Genomic DNA, 22,851 nt, shown 5'->3' on the forward strand with positions numbered 1-22,851 from the left:
GATCAACGTGATTTCTAAACCACCTACCAGGTGTAAACATAATGTGACAGGGTTTTCTACTTTTCCTGCATCCATAGTTCATGTCTTCCAGTTTGAAGGCAAGGGACATACAGTGGGGCAAAAAAGTATTTAGTCAGCCACCAATTGTGCAAGTTCTCCCATTTAAAAAGATGAGAGAGGCCTGTAATTTTATCATAGGTATACCTCAACTATGAGAGACAAAATGAGAAAAAAAAATCCAGGAAATCACATTGTCTGATTTTTAAAGAATTTGTTTTCAAATGATTGTGGAAAATAAGTATTTGGTCAATAACAAAAGTTCATCTCAATACTTTGTTATATACCCTTTGTTGGCAATGACAGAGGTCAAACATTTTCTGTAAGTCTTCACAAGGTTGTCACACACTGTTGCTGGTATTTTGGCCCATTGCTCCATGCAGATCTCCTCTAAAGCAGTGATGTTTTGGGGCTGTCGCTGGGCAACACGGACTTTCAACTCCCTCCAAAGATTTTCAATGGGGTTGAGATCTGGAGACTGGCTAGGCCACTCCAGGACCTTGAAATGCTTCTTACGAAGCCACTCCTTCGTTGCCCTGGCGGTGTGTTTGGGATCATTGTCATGCTGAAAGACCCAGCCACGCTTCATCTTCAGTGCCCTTGCTGATGGAAGGAGGTTTTCACTCAAAATCTCACGATACATGGCCCCATTCATTCTTTCCTTTACACGGATCAGTCGTCCTGGTCCCTTTGCAGAAAAACAGCCCCAAAGCCTGATGTTTCCACCCCCATGCTTCACAGTAGGTATGGTGTTCTTTGGATGCAACTCTGCATTCTTTCTCCTCCAAACACGACGAGTTGAGTTTTTACCAAAAAGTTCTATTTTGGTTTCATCTGACCATATGACATTCTCCCAACCCTCTTCTGGATCATCCAAATGCCCTCTAGCAAACTTCAGACGGGCCTGGACATGTACTGGCTTAAGCAGGGGGACACGTCTGGAACTGCAGGATGTAAGTCCCTGGCGGCGTAGTGTGTTACTGATGGTAGCCTCTGTTACTTTGGTCCCAGCTCTCTGCAGGTCATTCACTAGGTCCCCCTGTGTGGTTCTGGGATTTTTGCTCACCGTTCTTGTGATCATTTTGACCCCACGGGGTGAGATCTTGCGTGGAGCCCCAGATCGAGGGAGATTAGCAGTGGTCTTGTATGTCTTCCATTTTCTAATAATTGCTCCCACAGTTGATTTCTTCACACCAAGCTGCTTACCTATTGCAGATTCAGTTTTCCCAGCCTGGTGCAGGTCTACAATTTTGTCTCTGGTCTCCTTTGACAGCTCTTTGGTCTTGGCCATAGTGGAGTTTGGAGTATGACTGTTTGAGGTTGTGGACAGGTGTCTTTTATACTGATAACGAGTTCAAAAAGGTGCCATTAATACAGGTAACGAGTGGAGGACAGAGGAGCCTCTTAAAGAAGAAGTTACAGGTCTGTGAGAGCCAGAAATCTTGCTTGTTTGTAGGTGACCAAATACTTATTTTACCGAGGAATTGAACAATTAATTCATTAAAAATCAGACAATGTGATTTTCTGGATCTTTTTTTCTCATTCTGTCTCTCATAGTTGAAGTGTACCTATGATGAAAATTACAGGCCTCTCTCATCTTTTTAAATGGGAGAACTTGCACAATTGGTGGCTGACTAAATACTTTTTTGCCCCACTGTATATATCATTTATTCCTAGGCCAATTCTCTAGATCTCTAAAACACAAATGTTCACACACTCTCTTCTACAGATCCCTGGCACTGGACCCTTCCTGATTAAAGATACTGAAGAAAGGTCTACATCGACAAATAAAGAGGAGCTAAACATGTGATGGGTGATAAGTCTCTCTCCTGTTCTGTACCTGACCTAAATACAAGTCCCATGAGGCACTGCCAAAAATAGGAACAAGAGGCCTTTGGCACAAAACAAAGAATGTGTTTCCCAACCTAGTTGCGCAGGTAAATGACCGTGAAGTAAAAGCGTGATTGATGAGAGTCAACAAGCAAAAGACACAGAGGTATCAAGCTAAAAATATAGCTATTACAGCTTGTGTGAAGCGTGGAAACAGAAGGAGAAAGGATCAACGCAAAGAGAAAAAGAGTATACCAATTCGGATCCATGCACTTGCAGAGCCATAGAGGACCAGCATGAGAAATTAGCTGTCAGGCTGCTATGCATATAGAATGATACATGGAGGGTTAGGGTTAGCATTGTCTATAAGTCTGAACTACTAGATCTGTCCACATAATTGTGCTCCTCTGGGAACTGTCTCCACCCTTGATCTCATTTCTTTATAAAGGATAAAGCTGAGAGAAAGCTCCCAGAGCTCCTCTGAACTTACCAAATTCCCCCAAAGTCACACCGAAAATACACACACACACATACACACACCGCCATGGCATCTTCCACAGCTGCCACTGTAGAGCAGTGGAACGGTCATGGGTTAGCATGGACGCAGCGCTACGAGCTATGGGTGTCACACAACAGATGATCCTTGTCATGACATACAGCTGTTGTACTGAAGAGATGAGCAGAAAAAACATGTCAGTGAAGATACTGCTGAGCTCAAGATAGAGCCATCATCACGGAAGGTATACAGTTGCTAAAAGCAGATCAAGCCTTCAGGAAAACGTGGAAAAAAGAAGCTTTGTGATTTGGAATAAAAGCTATACTGACAGGGCAGTGGTGACTTAGCTCCAGGGGATCTTGTGTGCTAATAAGAGTGAGGCAAAGATCCATATTGCAAAGCTTTTTTTCCCATATTTGTACAGAAATCAAATCTCAGCCACCACACTATACATCCCATTTCTTACTTAATCAGCCTTTGGGTTGTTTTTGTAAATCTGCTGTCCGCGCTTCTAAGTGTCTCTACATTTGGCTCTTGCTTCTGCCTTTCTTCTTCTATCAATTGATGACTTGTTTTAAAATGTTCCACATCGAAACTAAAGGATTTTCTTTCTTTTTTCAGTACGAAATCATTTCAGGTCTGTGTTTTAAATCACTTTCAGTCATTCAGGTACAAGTTCTCAGGTAGAGCCGATAAGTGTTTCATATTCCAACTGTAAAAACTCCCCAGGTCTCAGGCGTGCTTTGCCATAATGCTTTTTCTGAATAAGACTTCCACACTAGGAATACAGCTGGTCACGATATTTCAACAAACTTGTCAGTAATAAGTTGTAGGGTCATTTTATTAAAACTCTTAAAGAAAGAGGGGAAAGTTTAAGACTCACTCAAGCATGGCTAACAAATCTTTCTGAACTTTCTCTGGCTTAAAACAATCTTCAGCTGTGTAATGTAATACATCTACAGTGCCTCAGTACTACATCACATATACATGTAGACTCTCAAGTAGTTTAACCTTTTGGCAAATATGCTCACAAGCTTTCTTGCCAAGAACTCAATGAGAAGATTGATACCACTCTCATATGCATAGGCTACTGTAAATATGAAGCTACAGCCAGCAGCCTGCTAGGGTCAGCTTAGCTTAGCATAAGTACTGAAAACAGTGTAAAAAAGCTAACTGAGAAGTCATATACAGTATCTGCCTTTCAGCACCTTTAGAGTTAAGTGTAAAAAGCAGTTTGCGACTTCCTGGAAGCTTGAAAAAAACATTTGATTCTTAACACTTTGTTCAAAAACGTTTACACAGAATAGCATCATGTCAAGTCTTTTGCTTGGCTAAGCTAAATGGCGCTAAGCTAATTGTCTCATGCTGTAGCTTCATATTAAAGTGACAGCATGACAGTTGTCTAACTACAAGGGTTATTTTAAAATGTCAAACTATTTCTTCAAGGACTTAAATTCATTGTAGAAGACCAATTTGCCCTTGCGAATTCCTTAAATCTTCTATGAAAACAGAAACTCTCCAGAGAGACAACTGAAGCCATTAGCATCAATCTCAATCCTATCCAATGTATTGCTCCCTCTAGAAGTCCTTGCTCTTCAAACTGACATGCAGTTTTTCTTCTCTTTAGGCATGTCAACCCTGTGATGCTGTCTTCTGTTGTTCACCAACATGCTCCACTACACATTTACAGTCTTATTTAAGCAGCACCATCACCAGTGCCAAACATTGACGACTCTCCTGCTCTGTCACAAAACCACTCTGCGGCAGCACGCCTGTGTCAACCCTGAACTGACAGGCCACCGAGAAAAGACCGAATCCTCGTTTGTAAGACAAAACGTGTCAATTACTACAAAAATAAGGTCACCTGTAAAAACAAAGCTTTTGATGCTGCACGCCAATAAAAGCATGGTATGTGTCAGTCAGATAAAGAGACACATCTTCAGATTCAACAGGCATGGCACTTTTCTTTCGTGAGATTAGTTCAAGAGCAACACTTGCCTCACGCATCAGTCCCCTATCACTATTTGGGTCTATTTTAAACCAGTGAGACAGAAAGGGAAAGAGCTTCCCCTGGAGATGCTAATAGTCTCACACTCTCAGACATTCCTGCGCGGCGATCTGATCTGCACACCATCAGGAACCCCCCCCCCCCTACACACATGCAAAAAACACACACTTTTGTTTAAGACATCTTGAAAGAAAACGTCAACTACCGCGGTGTGTCATTCTCATTACAGTACACTATAGGGGCCAAATGATGGGAGTGGGCCAAGGACTTAGCTCTAGTGTGTGTGTGTGTGTGTGTGTGTGTGTGTGTGTGTGTGTGTGTGTGTGTGTGTGTGTGTGTGTGTGTGTGTGTGTGTGTGTGTGTGTGTGTGTGTGGACTCTTGGCAGGTGTTACAGTCGAATCAGACCCCGCAGTAGACTATTCTCTACTTAATATATCAGATGTGATCATACATGACAGGAACTTGAAAATGAATATGTCTGGAATAAATTCAGTCATGTCATTCTGCCCCTATTTCTTTTCCATTTGATACTGACTGTCAAAATGATTAACTGCACAAAGAAGGGATTTCATTTCTTGAAAAAAAACGTGGTTAACACACGCACAAGACTCTAGTGATATTATTCTTCTGGAAAAAATAGTACCTCTGTGTTAAAAAGGAGTCCGTATTCTATATCACAGTTTGACACGTTTTAATTCCTCATTCCAAATCTTGCTTCAAACTTCAGAAAAGTCGATTAATGAAAACATGGCAAAAGGCATTGTTTTCTTTACATTTTAACACAGATATTATGTCTTTAATAGGACAAATAACGCACAAATGAACTAAAGAAAACAATGATGATTCAAAGGGTTAGATGTGTAGGATGTGATCTGGCAAAATCGCAGTAAAGCAAATGGAAAATACATCACATATCTGACAGCATCTTTGATTGACATTGATGTCTAGTCTTCACAACACCCCCCACCCACACCAGGTGACCCACACTGCTTCAACTGAACATTGTGAAAGGAACCACAGCGTCATCTCAGTTTGCTGTTTTATTTTTTGTGCAGGTTTTTGTACTTACGGAGCTCATCGAAGTGCGTCTCCATGCCGTCGGCCCCCGGCACTGAGCAGATGAGCCTGGCCTTCAGGAAGGTGCTCCACTTGTTCACCAGACAGCAATGGCCGCCATCATCATTCTGTATTAAGAGGGGTGGAGAAACAGAACAGTTTCGTTCAAACTCACATCCTCCCATCTTTCCTTAAGAAAACAAACCCAGGTGGAGCCACCCACACACACTGTACAGTACGTGATGCAAAGCCAGGAAGCTAAGAGGAAGGGGGGGTTGAGATGGTAAACACTGTCTCCTCCTATTTAGACTCTTCCATCTGTGGTGGAGCGAGGCCAGAATCTATCCCAGTAAGAAAGAGCTGAGACCAGTATGTGCTCCTCCATAATCAGCATCTTTAGAGAAAGCATGTATTTTTCCCTTTGAAGGCTGGATGAAAGCTCCTTCATGCACTTCAGATGAATCCCATTTTGGGATTTGAAATGTTTTTATAATTTCCAGTGTAATTACAGTATACTGGGTGTATTTAAGGTGGTGTGCAGGGTGCGGAGAGAGTGGCAATAAAAGTATCCAGATGTGAGGAGAAATGGGAATGACAGCCCACTGAGAGTCGAGTGAGTGTTTGTGTGCCGGGTCAGCACCTGACCCCCTCAAATAATTAAAACGGTGAACAGCTGAGGTGACAAGCACACGTACGGCACATTTTCTCACTTATACCCGTGCTCATACACTCCATGTACCACTCGCATATGCACGCAAATCCATAAGGGAAAGCATAGACACACTAACACCGCATAAACAATTTCCATTCGCTTTTGTTGTTATTTGTTTTTGTTGCTAAGCTACATCTGTGTTTGTAGGGTAAACAGGCTCAAGAGGAGGGCGTCTAACTAAAAGAACATTAAACCACCAGGAGCGTGAATGGATAACACACAAATGCAAAAGCCTTGATTCCGATAGTATATATCAAAGACTTGGATTGTGAAAGGTAAGAATGGAGGAAGTATATGATGTGTGGTGTCGGACTATGGAGCTTCAGGGTTGTGGGTTTATAGTCCTTTTAAATACAGGCTGAACTCAACCATCTCAACGGGAAAAGCTAAACAAAAATGGAAGTTAAAAACGATGTTGCTTTTGTAAAGAAAAAGAAAATAATTGCTTAAAAACTGATGGAAAAAATGCCACTTGCTGCGATGTACACTAAAAGCTTCAAGTGTTTAAGAATACCAGGGAGAACAGGTCAGGAGGCTACAGGGTCAGAGGTCAGAGTGCAACCTTCCAGACAGAGGGATGCATTGTAGACAGGAAGGTTAAAGACACATGTGGATTCCAGCATGTCAGCGTTGACCAAATACTAGTTTGCCTGGGGAACCCCCCGCCTGTTCTCCCTATCGACGCAGGTTTTCTTTTCATTATGTTTACACCCAAAAACAAACACGCTTCCCACTGTGTACACACCAGGCAGATGCGTCCAATACGGGATTGGGTCACAGGAGTCTGGCCCATCTCTGAGGACTTCTCCCGGAAGAAGAAATACAGCTTGTCGTCATTTCTCTCCGCGCTGTCAGGGATGAGCTTCACGTGGATGAACGTGGGGTCTGTGGGGAAAAGAGGTGGTGAGATCTAAAGGTTGAAGATGCGTTTCGGGAAAACATCTGGCTAGAAATCTCTTATAAACTGTCAGCATTTCCTGTTTATCGGTCGTTGAGGGATTCTTCACACATGCCAACACGAGAATCTTAACATGTACTTACACACTTAAAATAAAACATCTTGAATCAAGGCCTCACACACTGGATGAAAGCCTCGAGTATCATTGTGAAGAACATTTACCGTTTAACCATCTGGAGTTGTACTGATCTGTGCGCATGGCAGTCTTTGTTCCCAGAGTCCGGAAAATGGCAGAGTCTGTTCCCATAAAGTCAACATAGACCCCAGCATACAGTTCACCATCTAAGAGAGAGGAAACAGCTCAGTTTAGTGAAATTCCTCAACTCTGGCATACCAGCCTTGACCTTGGCACAAAAAAAACATATTAGCTTTTATTTCAAATGTATATTTAGAAGTCAGGAATGTTTTATTTTATGATTCAGAAGCTTAACAAAGCCAAAGATGCTCAATCCTTGCAGACATTTCTTTAAATGTCCTTTAAAGGATCCCATCAAACAATTGTATTTTTCTGTATAAGGACAACTTGCCTAACCCGTGTCCAAGTTACATTTGTGTCAGCCATTAGGCTTTATTTCTATCATGGCAGTTTAAAATGTACCTTGATATTCATGGAAGTTATCTTTTGGTAAACACAGAAGTTAACGAGGGCAGGCTTCTTATTCCAAGCAGACTACTGTGTTAACTAAATTGACGACTAGCTTGTTCTAATGTAGTTAGCTTATGTAAGGTAATGCTAATGCTACAATGCCAACCAGACAACTTTTAAGAAGCTAATTCATATTTACAACAAGGGGTACAAAATATTCAAACCTAAATGTGCAAAGGGCTGCATATCTTCTATAATATTGAGCTAATGCTTAAGCCGGAAAATGTTAGCATGTCAAGCTTAGCTATGTAGCCAGAAATGCTAACGTTTTCATTTTACACTACATTTCATAAACACTGTTCAATCCAAACACTGAAATTTATTTTCCTTTTTTCAAATTAGTTAGTTGCGTAACCATGTTTTACTGAAGTAAGATGGACCAAAGTTCAACTCGTTATTTATATATACAGTGTATCATCATTTCACAGCAGGTGACTTAAGTTGTAAATTGCAGACAAAAATATTATTCAATAAATATGGATAATTACGCTCCCAATAAATAAAACAGACAGCAGGGAGTATTAGCATGTTCTTAAAAAGTAAATACTAAATGTTTTGTGTATATACCATATAGTTCTTTCCAGGAGAATCTCATCACACATCAATTAAAGCGTTACCAAAAACAGTGCTCAAACTTCCCGAAACAGCCCTCGCACGCACTCCATAAAGTGTAAACTATGAGCACATCCATGTGTGCAGACTGACAAATGTATACAACAGCCTTGTTAAGCCACAGAATGGCAAGGTGTCGGTCCTCCAGCTGCTACGAGGGCCCCACCAGAGAGCAGGTGTGACTGTCAGAGATTGAGTAAGCTGACAGCAGGAGGGACAGCAGAGGAAAACAAAAAACACTGTCCTACCACCATATTCAATGTCATGGTGTTCATCAGCGCTATATGGAGATTGATGACGCATCATTAAAACGTCCACGGATCATGGGGTGTCTAATGTGGTGAGCAGGCCCACTGGTAAATCTATTGTTTTGGATCTCGATCCTTTTCAACAATGTGTCCCTCGTACAATGCTAACTGGTGGAAGTGGGAGATGAATCCATCTTGGATGACAGTGCTGGTTCCATACTGGTCAGCTGGCACTGCGCTAATGTGGGAACGCAGTGGCAGTGATTTACACCCGCTGTCGAACCCCACAGAGAGAAGATCGCCTTTCACTGGTGGCAACTGTGTGGTCTGTCTGACTAAGTGACCTTGGGCAAAGAGACAGAGGACGCCGACCTTATGAATGCCAAGCAGATGAAAGGCTTAACTGAGACTTGTTACGTGTAGATTCCCCAGGACAAGATGGATTGATAGTGAATAAACATTGGAATACACTTCCTCACTGAAGCAGATCTAATTTATTTACAATATTTTAGCCCAAAGAACCCCTCCAAAATTAAAAAAATGCAAAAAAAAAGCAAAAGTCCAAAACTATTCGCTCTTTTAATGTTTTTATTTGCACATTATTTTCGCACTTATTCTGAGTCTGTATTAATACTTTAGAAATTGAATGGGTAATAGATTACTATTTACCCTGTAGTAATGAGTACGGTCAAACTTGCCATTAAAGTTCTTAAATAAAACCAATAAAATGTACTTTAAATTCTACATAAAAGCTTTTAACTGAATATTTAATTACAAAATAACCCCCTTTGTAATTACTAACATAAGGTTTAGTTACTGTAATTCAATAACAGGTTTTTTCTCAGTTACTGGAACTGATTATAATTGCATTCATTTTGTAATTAAATTACGCAGCGTCATTACTCCCCTACAGAGTCCAATGGTAACCTGTCTGTAAATATAAAGGTATGTAAGCAGAGGATTGTTTAACTATTAAAACATGTGCAAATACTTCAGGCCCTGTGGGGAGTCAGACTGAATGAGAGCTGGTACACACGTGAATAAAGATTATTTTACTCTTCAAATGGTAATGAAAGCACAGCAATGCTTTCCCAACATGCTCTACGTGTTTTTATTGGAAGGCATGAGTTCCCCAGTGAGGGGTTCCCATTAACAGACACATAATGTCCACCTCCACCTTCACAAGGAAATATTCCTGATGATTTGGCTGATTTGGACAAGCAGCTAACTGTGGGAAATAGGCAAAGAATGTAAAGGACACTCATCATTGTCAGCCATAGAAAGTAAAAGATAAACAACTCATGATACAGCCGTTGCGAGGCTAGACCATGCTTACACACTCGTGGTACCAAACCCTTGACAATACTCACTGATCAAAGCTGACACGCTGTTGAGATTCGGGTCGTAGGAGCACTTTCCCTTCCCAGATTCCACTCTGCCCGGCTCCAAATGAAAGATTTCTTCCTGAAATGGGAAAAGAAATCACATGGATACGGCAATAAATTCAGCACTCTTCATCCTGTCACTGTGATTCCCTTGTGTAGAGAAAGCGAGGCAGCCAATGTGCTCCCTCTGACTCCTGTGGGACCTTTGTGGCCTGATGGGGGATGAAGTATTAGAATAATGAGCGTGCGTTCATACGGAAAAATACATGCGGGGAAGCAAGGAATTTCTGATCCATGCCTATGCCACTTTACTGCGGGAAAACAATACGTCGTGGGCTGCTTCCCTCGGCATAATAAGCTGCATGCCAGATATCTCTCAGCTTCTCGGTGCCTATGGCTGTGCAGGCCTACTGCTGACACCTGTAATCCAGCACAGTAAAAACAAGCCGGGGATGGAGGCTGGATGACTGATGCTCACTGCTCGTGGCATCACTGCACGCAAGCACTGCAAGTTCATTGGCAGGAATTTGCGTATGAGAGCTTGGGAAATGAATTAGCGGCGTGCGATGACATGTCCTCTAGCCCCGCCTCACAAACCAGAGCATGTCCAATCCCAAATATTTAACTCCCAACGGGTACAGAGATGGAGACATTTCTGTCATTGTCCATCAGCGCTAAATCAGGAGAGAGAATCTGGAACTGTGCCAAATTCACTTCATTGGATCATACACGCAGCCTTGTGCAATTTCCTACTCATCTTTGATTAAAATCAGCACTCGTGCAAGTAAGGAGGTGCTGGCGGCTCACTCCCAGCCATGCCAGATGTTGACGTGTAAAAAAAAGGTCACAAACATTTATGTGTACCAGAGGGAAACTGTGCCCTGAACGTGTTTTTACAACCTTGCTGTAAAATATGACCCTTCCCAAAAGTTGCAACATGTTTGAAATAAAAGACGTGCAACATTTTCAAAGAGTCCCTCTGCACCTCGAGCCTTTATGTCCTGCTCTCAGTGTTTCAAAGTGCTTGGAGAGCTCAAACAGTGGAGGCATGTTCAAGTATGTGGCTCTTTTATTTCCTTTTTCTGCACAGCTAGTTGGCTACAGATGGCTGCTGTTTGCTCTGGGCTAACAGAGCCTGCTGTGGGAGTGGGTCAGATGCTGAGGAGTGGGAGAGACTGCACCACATTCCTGCAGAAGGTGGAGGAGGGCCCGATGCGGGGAAGGGCTTATGGGAGGGACATTCTGCATTGTCTCAGATAAGCGGGATGAATGATTTGATCTGTATTTAATGGGCTCTGCTAAATGCAACAACAAAAAAATGAGTATGCCATGCATTGAACAGCAGTGAAAGCCTGTTTAATTAAATTTCAGTCTAGCAAAAGTCAGCTGATTTTTTCAGAAGACAGTTCCACTTGATAACCCAGCTCTCATGCAAAATGTGACATTTAGCACAGACGCAAAGCACGAATGGACAATGGCGGATACAAAAGGGGTGTTCAGACAATGACGCTCACACCAAGACAGCATGAGTGAAACAAAAGGGAGATGACAATAAATGCGATCACACAACGATTGTGCACGGACTGGTGAGATGCATGCTAAATGTTACGGAGATAAACAAGTGATGGCCATGTTAGGGATGGTGATGACAAATAAAGAAAGGGGGGGAGCATGCTGCTGGTGACCGCGAGCCCAGTGCGCAGGGCTGCGGTGCAGACAGGGCCCACATCGCACCTTTAGTCCAAGTGTCTCGTGCACCGCGCTGGGTTCAGCTGCGCGGCTAGCCCTTCCTCTGGCCTGGGCCATCTGCAGATACATGGAGGTCTAAAACAGGAGACAGCAACAGAGTCTGGATGTTACGCCACTGATGAGGAGGGGTTAGGGACCTTTCCGTCTTCCACTTGCAACTGTCCTGACTTTAACAAACCCACAAAACTATTTCTGAGACTAAAAGTTAGAATCAGGGATTTTGCAGGTTGAGAATTTAAGAATTAGATGTAACACCTGGTTCCTTTTTAGGGTTATTTGTCAAAAAAATAGTAAGAATAAAACAAGTCAGAATTACTTTTGAGTCAGACCAGAACGCTGTCAAGAGGTCGGTTAGAGTTCTTGCTAAAGCACTTGCTAAACTTGGCCGCTGTGGTACTGAAGTGCAGACTGCAGCCAAACAATAATGAAGGCTAGCTGGAGTCTGTTAGCAAGTTGTCATTGTGGCTTAATCGTTTTGACACCTTTCACGTTGGATTTTACCAGCACCAGGCTTCATACAGCTCCCAGCTGGCTTCGATAACATATTCTCCATTCACTTCTGGTTAAAATGTACATTTCCCCATCGCTGCAAAGTGAAGAAGAATTGCATCTGAGTCTTAATCTTGCTAAATTAAAGATTGAAATCCAAAGTGTGGAATGATAGTGACCAGGAAGTGAGTGGATGCTCTTCATTGATCTGTGCAAGTCAATTCTGATCAGTTAGGAAAACCTTTTTTGTTTCAATTGAGCTCCCATTCTCCCCGGAGAAAACATAAATGAAACAGATTGAGCATTTTCTGTAGAGTACAGCATTCATTTTAAGACATCTAAAATAGACCTTTTCAAGCCTAAATTTAAGACAATTGAGAATTTTAACAACTCGTAGAAACCTCGAGGAATGGTAAGTGAATTAGGAAAATATACATACTCTGTGTGTGAAGGATTGAGCAGCAAATGTGTGTAGCTTTATTTGACCAGATGGTTCCCTATCCTGTGGTTGAGTCAATAAAGGCGCTCACAGTATGCTTCATACATTCCCCTAAAAGCTGCTGCCAAAGCAAAACATTTGGCTATTACCGTTTACAAAAGCTACAGGGCCCCTACTTAAAGCTGGCGAGCCCAAGAATATACCCTGCAGAGGTGAAATCAAATGACTAAAATCTGTCTGAAAGATGAATTATTAAGGATATCAAGGTGTGTATCAGGATGTGTGTGTGTATTGATTTGTTTTCAATCACAGTCCCCGGTCCAGCTGAGTAGGGTGGTCATGGAGGGTTTTTTTGGGGGGGGGGACTCGGACCTGTCTGTTCAGTGTGATGGAGGAAAAACCAGTCCTCTCATTAATGGACTAGAACTGGAACATTCCACTGGCACCCCATAATGGGAGCTCCCACTTCCAATTACCCAACGTCTCACATGGTGGAGGCTGGCGGGTGGCCTGGATGCATGAAGGGGTGAATGGATAGGTGAGTGAATCGGTGGAAGCCCTTCATTAGTAAAGGGTCACGTAGGAACCATATGCAACAAGGGACTCATGCGAGGCACGCTTGCCGTTGTAACAGCACTGTATATCTCCAGGGAGAGTCCAATGGGGAAATTTATATTTTATTTATCCGGTTTTTAAAACTCCCCCGGTCATCATTAGGGGGAACAAGTGTGATATTTAAGGAAGAGTGAGGTGTTAAAAGGGGAGTAACATGAGGTAGCGATACCTGGCTCGGTTTAGGAAATTCAAGAGCTCCCATTAAAAGGCTGAGACTAAACAGAGCAGCTTTAACAGCTCACTGGGGAGGACAGCTGTGTGCCGGTGAAGCTGCTTTGCCAGACGCGGAGACATGGTACCTCGAGCAGGCTTAATGATGGAGGGAAATCGTAAAGGGAACCTAGCGTAAGGTGGATGGAGAACCTGGGTAAGAGAGAAAAAAAAAAGGGAGAGGCCAAGCTATGCCATTCATGACGCAGATGGAGAAAGCTGTTTATGTTTGCTGGGTTGATGTACAGGAAGGTCATCTTGGTTTTTCACATTCCTCTTTCATCCTAACCTGAGGTTTGCGTCCCCTGTTGACGAAGGTACACACTGGATTGTAAGCTCCCGTCCCACAGACGTACAGCATAGTCCGGTTCCATGGCTCGACCAGACGTATGAAGTTTGCACACTCGTCCTGGAAAAACAAAGACCAATTAGAAGGCAATAAACGTCTAAATAAAAAGACATTTATAGCCGTTGGTTTACTGGAGCACCTCCTGCGGATTTACCGAAAGCCTAAGTGGATAAAAATAAACCTGTTATGCTGTGCTTCTCTATATATCTGGACAATATATCAAACTATCGGCCAAAGGTGTTGTGCTGCCCACCCTGGCCTGGCAGAGAGGAGGATGGTGGGATCGACTGGGCTTCTTCGCTCCAAATGCATTTCTGTCTCTTTGGCGAGACAGAAGGGAACCTAGCACTTTTACTAGGCCAACTCCGAACCTAACAGGTGATTTTTACAAGGTTCCTCTCTTGTGCAAACAATTTGCACAATGAAGGGAGCTGCATATTTTCTCATTCTTAGCCTATCAAATTGATGAAAATCAGCTCAGCGGAACGAACCCGCTGAGTTTATGGGTGCCGTCAACAACAGGCGTACTTACATTGGCGTCCTTCCCGCTCACAAGGCACTCCATCTTTCTTCGTTCGGACACCGGCCAGTGGATCTGCAACGAAGGAACAGCGGACATTTCATAGTTACAATCCAACCCGTTACACATCACTGGCATTTATGAGATATTTCGGCTGAAACTGCAAAAAAGGATATCCACTCAGACTAATATTAGTCCTGTTGGGATTTTCATAACCCAATTACAGGGTTTTAATGAACCGAAACAAGAGAAAAATACCACTCCAAGAAAAACTAAATGTGAGCAACATGTGTGATGATGGGCTGATAGGTTGTTCCTTAGGGGCAGCTGTTGTAGCGCTGAGGGGCCAGAGTTTAGGGAAAGTGCATTATGGGAATGGTCTTACGATATGTGGTTCCTTGTTGATGTCATGGAGGTCCAGAGAGAGGATGTGGTCCTTGCTGCCCACATACATGCGGTCATGGTCCTCATCCATACGCAGGATCCGGTAGTCGGTGGTGTTGAGGATGAAGGCGAAGTGATGAGCGGTACCGGTGGATCTCAGCTCTGCACAGAGACAGAAATACACCCATTAATGACAGCTGTGGTGCACACACACACACACACACACACACACACACACACACACGCATTCACAACTGACACATTCCCCATGCCACTCCTGCATACCCGCGTGGAGTTATCTGATGGTTTTCCACCAACACGGTGGTAACTTAACACTGCACATTAGAGACAAGTGCTACTGAGCGTCTGTCACACTGTGTTGATGGCTTAATACCTCCTGAGTGGATCAGAGGATCTAGAAAGTCATCAATGGCTACCGTTGAGTGCGAGAGAGAAGTTAGAAAAAACAGACACGGTAGTTTGACGGATAGATGCTATGTGTCCATTATGAATGATACCATATGAGTAGTTTAAGGAGGATCACAAGTGGTTGCTAATTCAAAAAAATATACCATATGTATCTTGAGTTTGAATCTGTAGAATACATTCACAGACTTCTTTAACTTTGTTCAGATTCCCTCCAACAATCCATAGGACCTTCATTATTGGAATCTTGGATTGTGGGTCCATTAAGTGACACCAACATTGACTTGTCCATCATCTCGACTTTCAGAAATGACCTCAGATCTGTCTTGATTCTACCTATGATGAAGCTGAATTCCCACTCACATACAGTAGGGGTGCACATTTTTCTGTCTGTGTTTGTAAAAAGGGATTGCCAATGATGCCCCCCCCAATGGCCAAGAAACGGTTACCAATTCTTCAAAATGCTTGCCAATGGGGACCTGGAAATCATTGCTGTCAATCCCTGTGGATAAACCGAGTTTAGATTAGATTAGATATACTTAATTCACCCCAAATTGGGTTCAAACCGCTTCATACCTGGTTTGAGAGTGCTCTCTAAAGGTCAGAGGAGTGTGCACCATGGTAAGACAATGCAGTAGACTTGTCCACTCATGTCGAGAGTAACCCAATCTTCCTTTAGCGCTGTGTTTGAGTGTTTGTTTGATGTGTTCTTCTCGGTTCAGCAACCACGTACAGACGGGGCAAAGAGGCCACAGCTAAGACAGCGAAGGCCCCATGCCGCACCATGGACAAACACACTCCTCTACAATCTATAAGGGAGAGGAAATGGAGGGTGGCCCTGACATATTGTTGGACAAACACAGAGGTTTCTCTCAAATAGCAGGAAAGTCCTGTTTCACTGTTTGGCTTTATTCTACAACCAACAGACCACAGAAAGCAGAAACAGGGAACCACACTTTTAGGTTAACCCAAGTTCCTTGATGTTGATTTAGCAGCAGAAAAATGTGGTGAAGGGAAACCAAAGGATAAACTGTCAAATACAGTTAGCTTTGTTTCACTGTTTACAAATGATATATCAGAGCAGAGGTATGCCAGTGTATAATAAAAGCAAGGCAGTGTGAAATGAAGTCGACGTGGGGAGTCGCGCCTAACTAAGCAGCGGCCAAGACTTATAAAAATAAGTCATTTCAAGATTTGAAAATGTTTAGGGCGGAGGATGGATAACCACATTTCTTCTTTTTTTTGCAAGCTCTGTATGCGCAGTCATGTTCAGCATGTTTGAAGTTACTGGGACACATTCTTGTGAGGTTGTTAGGTGGTTCAGCGGAAGAGGTCTGGACACCAAAGCATGCAAAGCCATCAACATGTCCACCATTGGGCCTTGAAATAAACACCATCTAGAGGTCTTTTTTAAACAGACTCCCTATGGAATCGGATATTACCAGTCTTTCCTGCCAGATCTAAATTTAACGCAGGGTTACGTCAATAAGCAATGATTAATAGCATTAGATTTGCTATATTTGTACAGTTTGATTTAATAACTGCCCACCAAAGGAATGTTTACGGGACGGCAGAGTGATTGACAGCTGTCAGAGCCTACGGCGGAGGAGATGCAACATGTGGCCGGTCCCTGTGATTATTTGTGTTGGAGACCTTAGTTGAATGATGAGTCCCCATGCACTCTTGCTATGTTTATATGTGTGTGCTGCTAGAGGGGACACACACACACACACACACACACACACAACCACACACACACACACACACACACAACCACACACACACACACACACACACACACAAAAAGGGCTAGTCGAAGCCCTTCCTGAAGCAGGGTGTCAGCGACTTCTCAGTGTGTGTTTATTGTCAGAGAGTAGCTGGATGGGACCATCTGTCAGCTGAAGAGGGGAATGTGAACAGTGCATAGCAACAACACACCCTATAGAGAGCATTATGAAACAAACACATCGTAATCTAATCTCATAATCACACAATAACGCGCGGGGAGTCTGAATGTACTCCACAGCAGGTCCAAATTCTGGCTAAATATTCAACAATGCGATGAAACTTTCTTCACCCCTTATCCTCCATGTCTAATTGCAATGTAGACTACATCATGGAGAGCATTGCCTAATAGAAGATGGTGTGGTTGTAATAATAAAAGCCCTTTTTTTATGATAGAGTCATCCAGGGCTGAAGTTTATTTAAGGGAATTTTATTGTGAAAGAAGAATTCAAACATGGAGGAGAGTCTAAATAAAGTCTAACTGGAGTCTAAATAAAGTCTCCATTTATTAACAGCAACAAAAAGATGTCAAAGCATCCATTGACAAAGTCTCACACAACTCCTTCAGTACATTCCAAGTCTTATTTATCCGGTTGTATGCTCACTATTCCTTCTCACATGCATTTTTTCTAAAAACGTTACTATTTGAAGCTTTAAAACGTCTGCATAAACACATTGGTTTTTACTGTGCAAATGTGCAAAATGTGAGTGTTTTAAATAATAAAATTATAGTAGAAGTTGTTTTTTTAGTGAGCATGCATTTGGATATAATAAATATAATTGTGTGAGAGTTTGAAATAATTTTGCTGTGAGAAACGGGACCCATTTGCTTTAATTGATCAAATATTTATCTTCCTCTATAAATAAAGTTTGCTTTAAGGGTTCGTGTTAACACAGGGTCAATGATATACAAAGGATCATTTTCTGGTTGAAGTAGTCCTTTATATAAGACATTTTAAAGCTTAACCGGAGTAAAGTGGTACATATGGAGCTCATGATTTAGCCTGAATACCATTTGGCCTTCTAATACCATAGGAATGAAACTGTTGAAACATCTCACCACGAGTTAGTAAAAGGAAAGAAGTCTGGTAACAAAAAGTGTGAAGTCATTCTAGCTGTTAGACATCAATCTCTATTCTGTCTTTCTGAGCTCAGTCCAAAAGTCAACCTTCGCCTCAGGCAGTGGCAGCCGGCATTGTGCTGCTATGAAATGTTGATGGAGGACGCATAATGGCAGCGGACTGAGCTGGACTGCGACAGTAGCCCGGGGGTCAGACTGCCTGTGAAAACACAACCAGCAGGACCCTGGACTCAGACTGTTGCCGGCAAACACACAATTATTACCAGCCAGTGTTGGAAGAAGTACTAAGAAGTAAAGTAGCGGGAGTAAATTGTAAAAAATACTCTGTTACAAGGAAAAATCCGGCATTAAAAACCTTGTGACAGTAAAGCATTTATACCAGCAGAGAGACTGTGCTGCAATGTGTTAGATCAAGAATGATGCTTGCACTGAAAAGATTAAGAGATGTTTCTAGGGTTGCGTTAGAGTGTGTGGTAATCCCCAAAAGGTAGCATGTTTCTGCAGGAAATTAGCTTAGCTGGCATTCAATAGAGCCCAAAAACTAAATTCAATTTGCAAAAAGCTCCTTCTTGTGGATACATTGTACACTCGATCCACTACATGCCCCCAGTAGCAGATTACAATTTCAAACAGGAAAAGCTCTGAGTGGCCGAACCGCTGTGCTCTTTGTACTCCACATTAGGGCATGACAGCATTTCCCCAACACACAGACTTATCCTGGAGATTTAGAGGCTTGGAGCAGCGTACAAGTGTGTCTATTAGAGCAAGATAAACTCCTGAAGTAGCCCATTACTGCGTGTATGGTTTAGGTTCACTCTGGGGGGTCTTCGCGCGCACACACTCACACACACACACATACACACACACACACACAGCGAGGGCTTTGTTTCGGGGACGCACCGCTTCCCCCTGTGGAATGGCAATGGCTCTATTAGAGGTGAAAGTAAGCCGGAGGGGGAACATGATACCCTCACTCAAGGTCTCGCCAACCATGCACTTCCACGCATATAAGAAGTCCTTTAATGACACTGACATCCTTCATTTCTTTTTCTCATTGCTCCATCCTGACGTGTACACAAGTAATGCATACAGGAGAGAGCTCTCACTCCAGGAGAGAGAAACAATCCGGTCCGCTGTCTCCAGTCTGCTGAACACAGACAACGCTCTCCTCTCTCCCAGCATCTCAAGGTGACACAGCCCACTGCCGGTTCCCACAACTCAACACTCCTCTCCGGCCGGTGGAAAGGTCTGTGCCAGTGTTTGAGAACAGGGAGCTGAGTAAGATGAGTCCTGAACATGTTATAGTTCAATGTCAGAGCCAACAATGTGCATGTCCTGAGAGAGATGTAGAAGTCAAATTCACAGACAACTTACTCATTGTCTAAAGTGTATGGTCCTCTAGAACAGCTGTAATGCGAAAGACGACATATTAATCTCATTTTCAGGTTCTTATTTGTATTTTGTGTCTCTACTGGGACATGTCTCCATGCTTTAATGTTAAAAAAGGTCTTTATTTTGCTCATACTGCCTGGGCTGCAGCACCTCTGTCTCTGAGTCCAGTCTGCTCTGATTGGTTAGCTAACCAATCAGAGCTGGTTGGCTCTGTTCTGATTTGTCAACCGCTCAGAGATGTCCCGCCCCTTAGCTTATCAGAACAATGTGTTGGAGCGCTATCCAATAGAAGCACAAAGGTTACATAGTGATGTCGTTAAGTTACATAAGTAAACAAAGGAGTCGGATTGAGACGTTTCAGGCAGGGAGAGAAACTTCCTCTGGAGGGAACTTTGGGATTTTAGCCTTTGCAGACATTTACATGCACAGAAACCTATATAACACACTATAGGAAATGCAAAACCCAACAGACCTGCAATTATGTTTCGAGTGATATCTATTTTTGTTTTCAACGTACCACAAATGCACCTTTAATCAAGAGTCCTTGAAAGTCGGCTTACGGGGAGGTATGATTTTCACCCAGGAGACCCGTATTCGTGTGGCGTCAAAAGTCAACTCTTTCAGTAACTCTAAAAACGTAATATGTTCTTATTTTAAACCATAATCGTCTTAAATTGTCTTGTTTTGATAGCCATTAACCACATGTTTAAAACTGTTTCTATAATCTGTGAGAAAAAACCCAACTGAGCATGCACTTACATTGCATGGGAAGGTCATTTTATAGGAGGCAGAGTTGCATGTGCATATGCTTCCAGAGTATACTCAAGAGACTCTCTCCGCATTGAAACCTTTTCCTAAATCTGTGTCTCCTTACACACAGCTTGCCTAATAAATCACCATCACTACCTGCTGAAATATTGTCTTTGCTGATTTGTGAAGGAGGGAAGTCGATCAAAAAGCCTTGGCGCTGGTTCAACACGAAAACAAGCCATACTGCAAAAAGTACAGATGGTTTTGTTTATTTACCAGCCAAAATATGACAGGTTGATGTGAATATCTGGGTTCTTCTTTCACTGTACATTTGGAAACACTGTCTTCCTGTTAGCAGTTTTTCCTGCTAAGCCCTGTGGTACAATCCAGTGGTTGTGCTGGGAAGCGTCTGAGCCCCTTCCTCAGACCATTATAAATAATACTAGTATTTTTGTCAGCTTGCCTGGTGAAATGAGGTGTAGAATCATGCCTCTGTCAGACTGAGCCGGCCCTCCTCCTCCTGAGATAATACTTGGCTGCTGACGGTGATCTCCGGGGCTGCAGGCCTGCATGTTATAGCATATCTCCCAGCCTAAAATTAATAGCCAACGGGCCAAATTTACTTTGGAAATATGTTTGGACACGAAAGTTCAATGTCAAGCGGTGCACTCTCAAGAGCTACAGAAATTAAAAACGCACACTGGTTCATGCTTTCTTGTATGACATGATTTCCTGCTACGCTGGGAAAGAACAGACAGGATTTTATGCATCGTATTCAGCAGTTAATGCATCCTAACATCAGAATTACCTCACATTAGGGAGTTATTGCAGCATCCAGTGATTCAACTGTACACCGCACTCGTAACTTTCCAGGCAATTTAACAAGAAACATTGGGTAAGTGGTTGGATCATGGAAACTTGTGTTTAAACAAAACATAGAATACGGAGGAAATTTGAAGGGGGTATTTACACATCCTTGCATTTGACAGCACGGCGCACACGCACTTCATGACACTGATATGGGTGTTCCAGCCCGCTGCATATTTCCCTGCTTTGAAATTGGGTACATTTAAAGTGCAGGCGGCTTCCAATGACGGTGCACAGCGTGTTGCTGCTTGAAGCCAAGAAGGTGAGGAGGATGGGGGGATGGTGGGGGGGAGAGACAAAAAGTTTGCGGTCTGTTGCTTTGACACCGAACAGGAAGGGAGCGATGAGCAATGTGGACCGAAGTGTGTAGCAATCACCTGCTCAGTTCACGGGTCTGTGGCTTCCCCTTTGTGGAGCGCGTGGTCGATAATTACAAAGTGCAGCCACTGCACCAGGAGTCCCTCTGTCCAAAGATCACAGTAAAGCTGCAACACATAAGCTGTAATTCTACTGAAATAACACTAAACTGAAAATTCGAGCGTTCGGTTTGTGGTGTTGTGTAACAAAGCGACAGAAATACCCCGTTAGCTCGCGGCGCATCAAAAACAATCTGCACTACCTGAGGCACTTTCCAAGCCGTCAGGAGAGAGGTGCGTTCGTTCACACGCACCGGAGTGACAGGAGTGATAATTAGGGTGTTTAAGAGGGGGCGGGAGAGGTGGCATGCTCTCGCACTTCAAAGGCAGCACTTGTCAGGAAACTTGGCCAAATATTTTGAACGCTGTCAATGCAGAGGAGGAAAACTGCAGTTAAGGCTGTATTATTACCCTTCAGAAGACACGCTTCATTTCAGCAGCAGTGACGGAGTTCTGCACAAAAGACACATTGCTTTCTTTTTTTTGGGGGGGGGGGATTGCAATGTTGGCAGTCCACTTTTAACAAGCAGCGGTAATGAGTTGAGACGCCACAGGTGACAGTGCCACAGGTTTAGGAGACTTGCTGGACATAATGTGCATTACTCAATCTCATTAATTTGAGTCAGTGAATTATTCAGGAAGCGTCTGCTGCCCATGTACCTGTATAATGGTGCATTTGTTCTCATTTTGTAATTCCAAAACATGAAGATATTCACTTTATGTGTTGAAGGCAGACAAGCTCTGTATTTTAGAGGCTGAACCCTATTTGTTTTGCAGGAATAATGCAACACTTGTATAAAACGTTGTCTTGTATTAGAAGCTCTAGTGATCAGGGAGGACTGGGTCAATTGGTGTCGTTCATTTCCTGTAACATGGCCTTGTAATGTTGCAACAAGATTGCTGCTCACTGATCCGTTGCAAACATGCCAAAACTGTGAGTAATTCTCTAGTCTGATTTGAATATGTTAAGGAAATTACCGCTTAGCTCCTAAAGTTCCAACCTTAATGCTTAACAATTGACTTTGTGTGGTACTTTAGTGTTGGGTTTTAATTAATTTGCACCTTCTAACTGTACAAAGTGTCCTGAAAAAACATAAAAAGCACAAACGATAACATGCACCTCCTTATGTTGTGTGTGTACGTTCTGCAAAATGTGACTATGCATTTTGAGGTCAGTTTGTTACAAGAAAAAGTTTTTTTTAATCTGCATTTACACAGTAAGAGTACAGTTGGCCTAAATCCAGATGCCTGTATCTGAGACCGGCTGTGGTTCTGTATCTTATCTTAATCTAGCAAAACTTTCTCAGTGATTTCCTGTATCTGCTCGGATAAGGAAGCTCCTAATATAGGGGCCATTACTGAGCTAACAA

The 22,851-nt window shown here is 42.8% G+C and overlaps 1 protein-coding gene across 4 annotated transcripts in view; it reads right to left on the reverse strand.

Annotated features, from left to right (window-relative positions):
- Positions 1-22,851, reverse strand: part of LOC134882963 (semaphorin-3F-like) — a 65,796-nt gene that overhangs the window by 13,272 nt on the left and 29,673 nt on the right. For 2 of the 4 annotated variants that reach the window (XM_063911002.1, XM_063911001.1), the window contains exons 3-10: positions 14,766-14,926; positions 14,393-14,455; positions 13,801-13,920; positions 11,744-11,833; positions 9,995-10,088; positions 7,281-7,400; positions 6,906-7,045; positions 5,462-5,576 (exon numbers count right to left, since the gene is read on the reverse strand). In XM_063911002.1, the coding sequence (XP_063767072.1) occupies positions 5,462-5,576; positions 6,906-7,045; positions 7,281-7,400; positions 9,995-10,088; positions 11,744-11,833; positions 13,801-13,920; positions 14,393-14,455; positions 14,766-14,926 (903 nt within the window). The remainder of the gene's footprint in view (positions 1-5,461; positions 5,577-6,905; positions 7,046-7,280; positions 7,401-9,994; positions 10,089-11,743; positions 11,834-13,800; positions 13,921-14,392; positions 14,456-14,765; positions 14,927-22,851) is intronic. The other 2 variants (XM_063911004.1, XM_063911003.1) reach the window with 1 other exon arrangement.

This window comes from Eleginops maclovinus, chromosome 20, assembly GCF_036324505.1.
Source record: "Eleginops maclovinus isolate JMC-PN-2008 ecotype Puerto Natales chromosome 20, JC_Emac_rtc_rv5, whole genome shotgun sequence".
Lineage (NCBI taxonomy): Eukaryota > Metazoa > Chordata > Actinopteri > Perciformes > Eleginopidae > Eleginops > Eleginops maclovinus.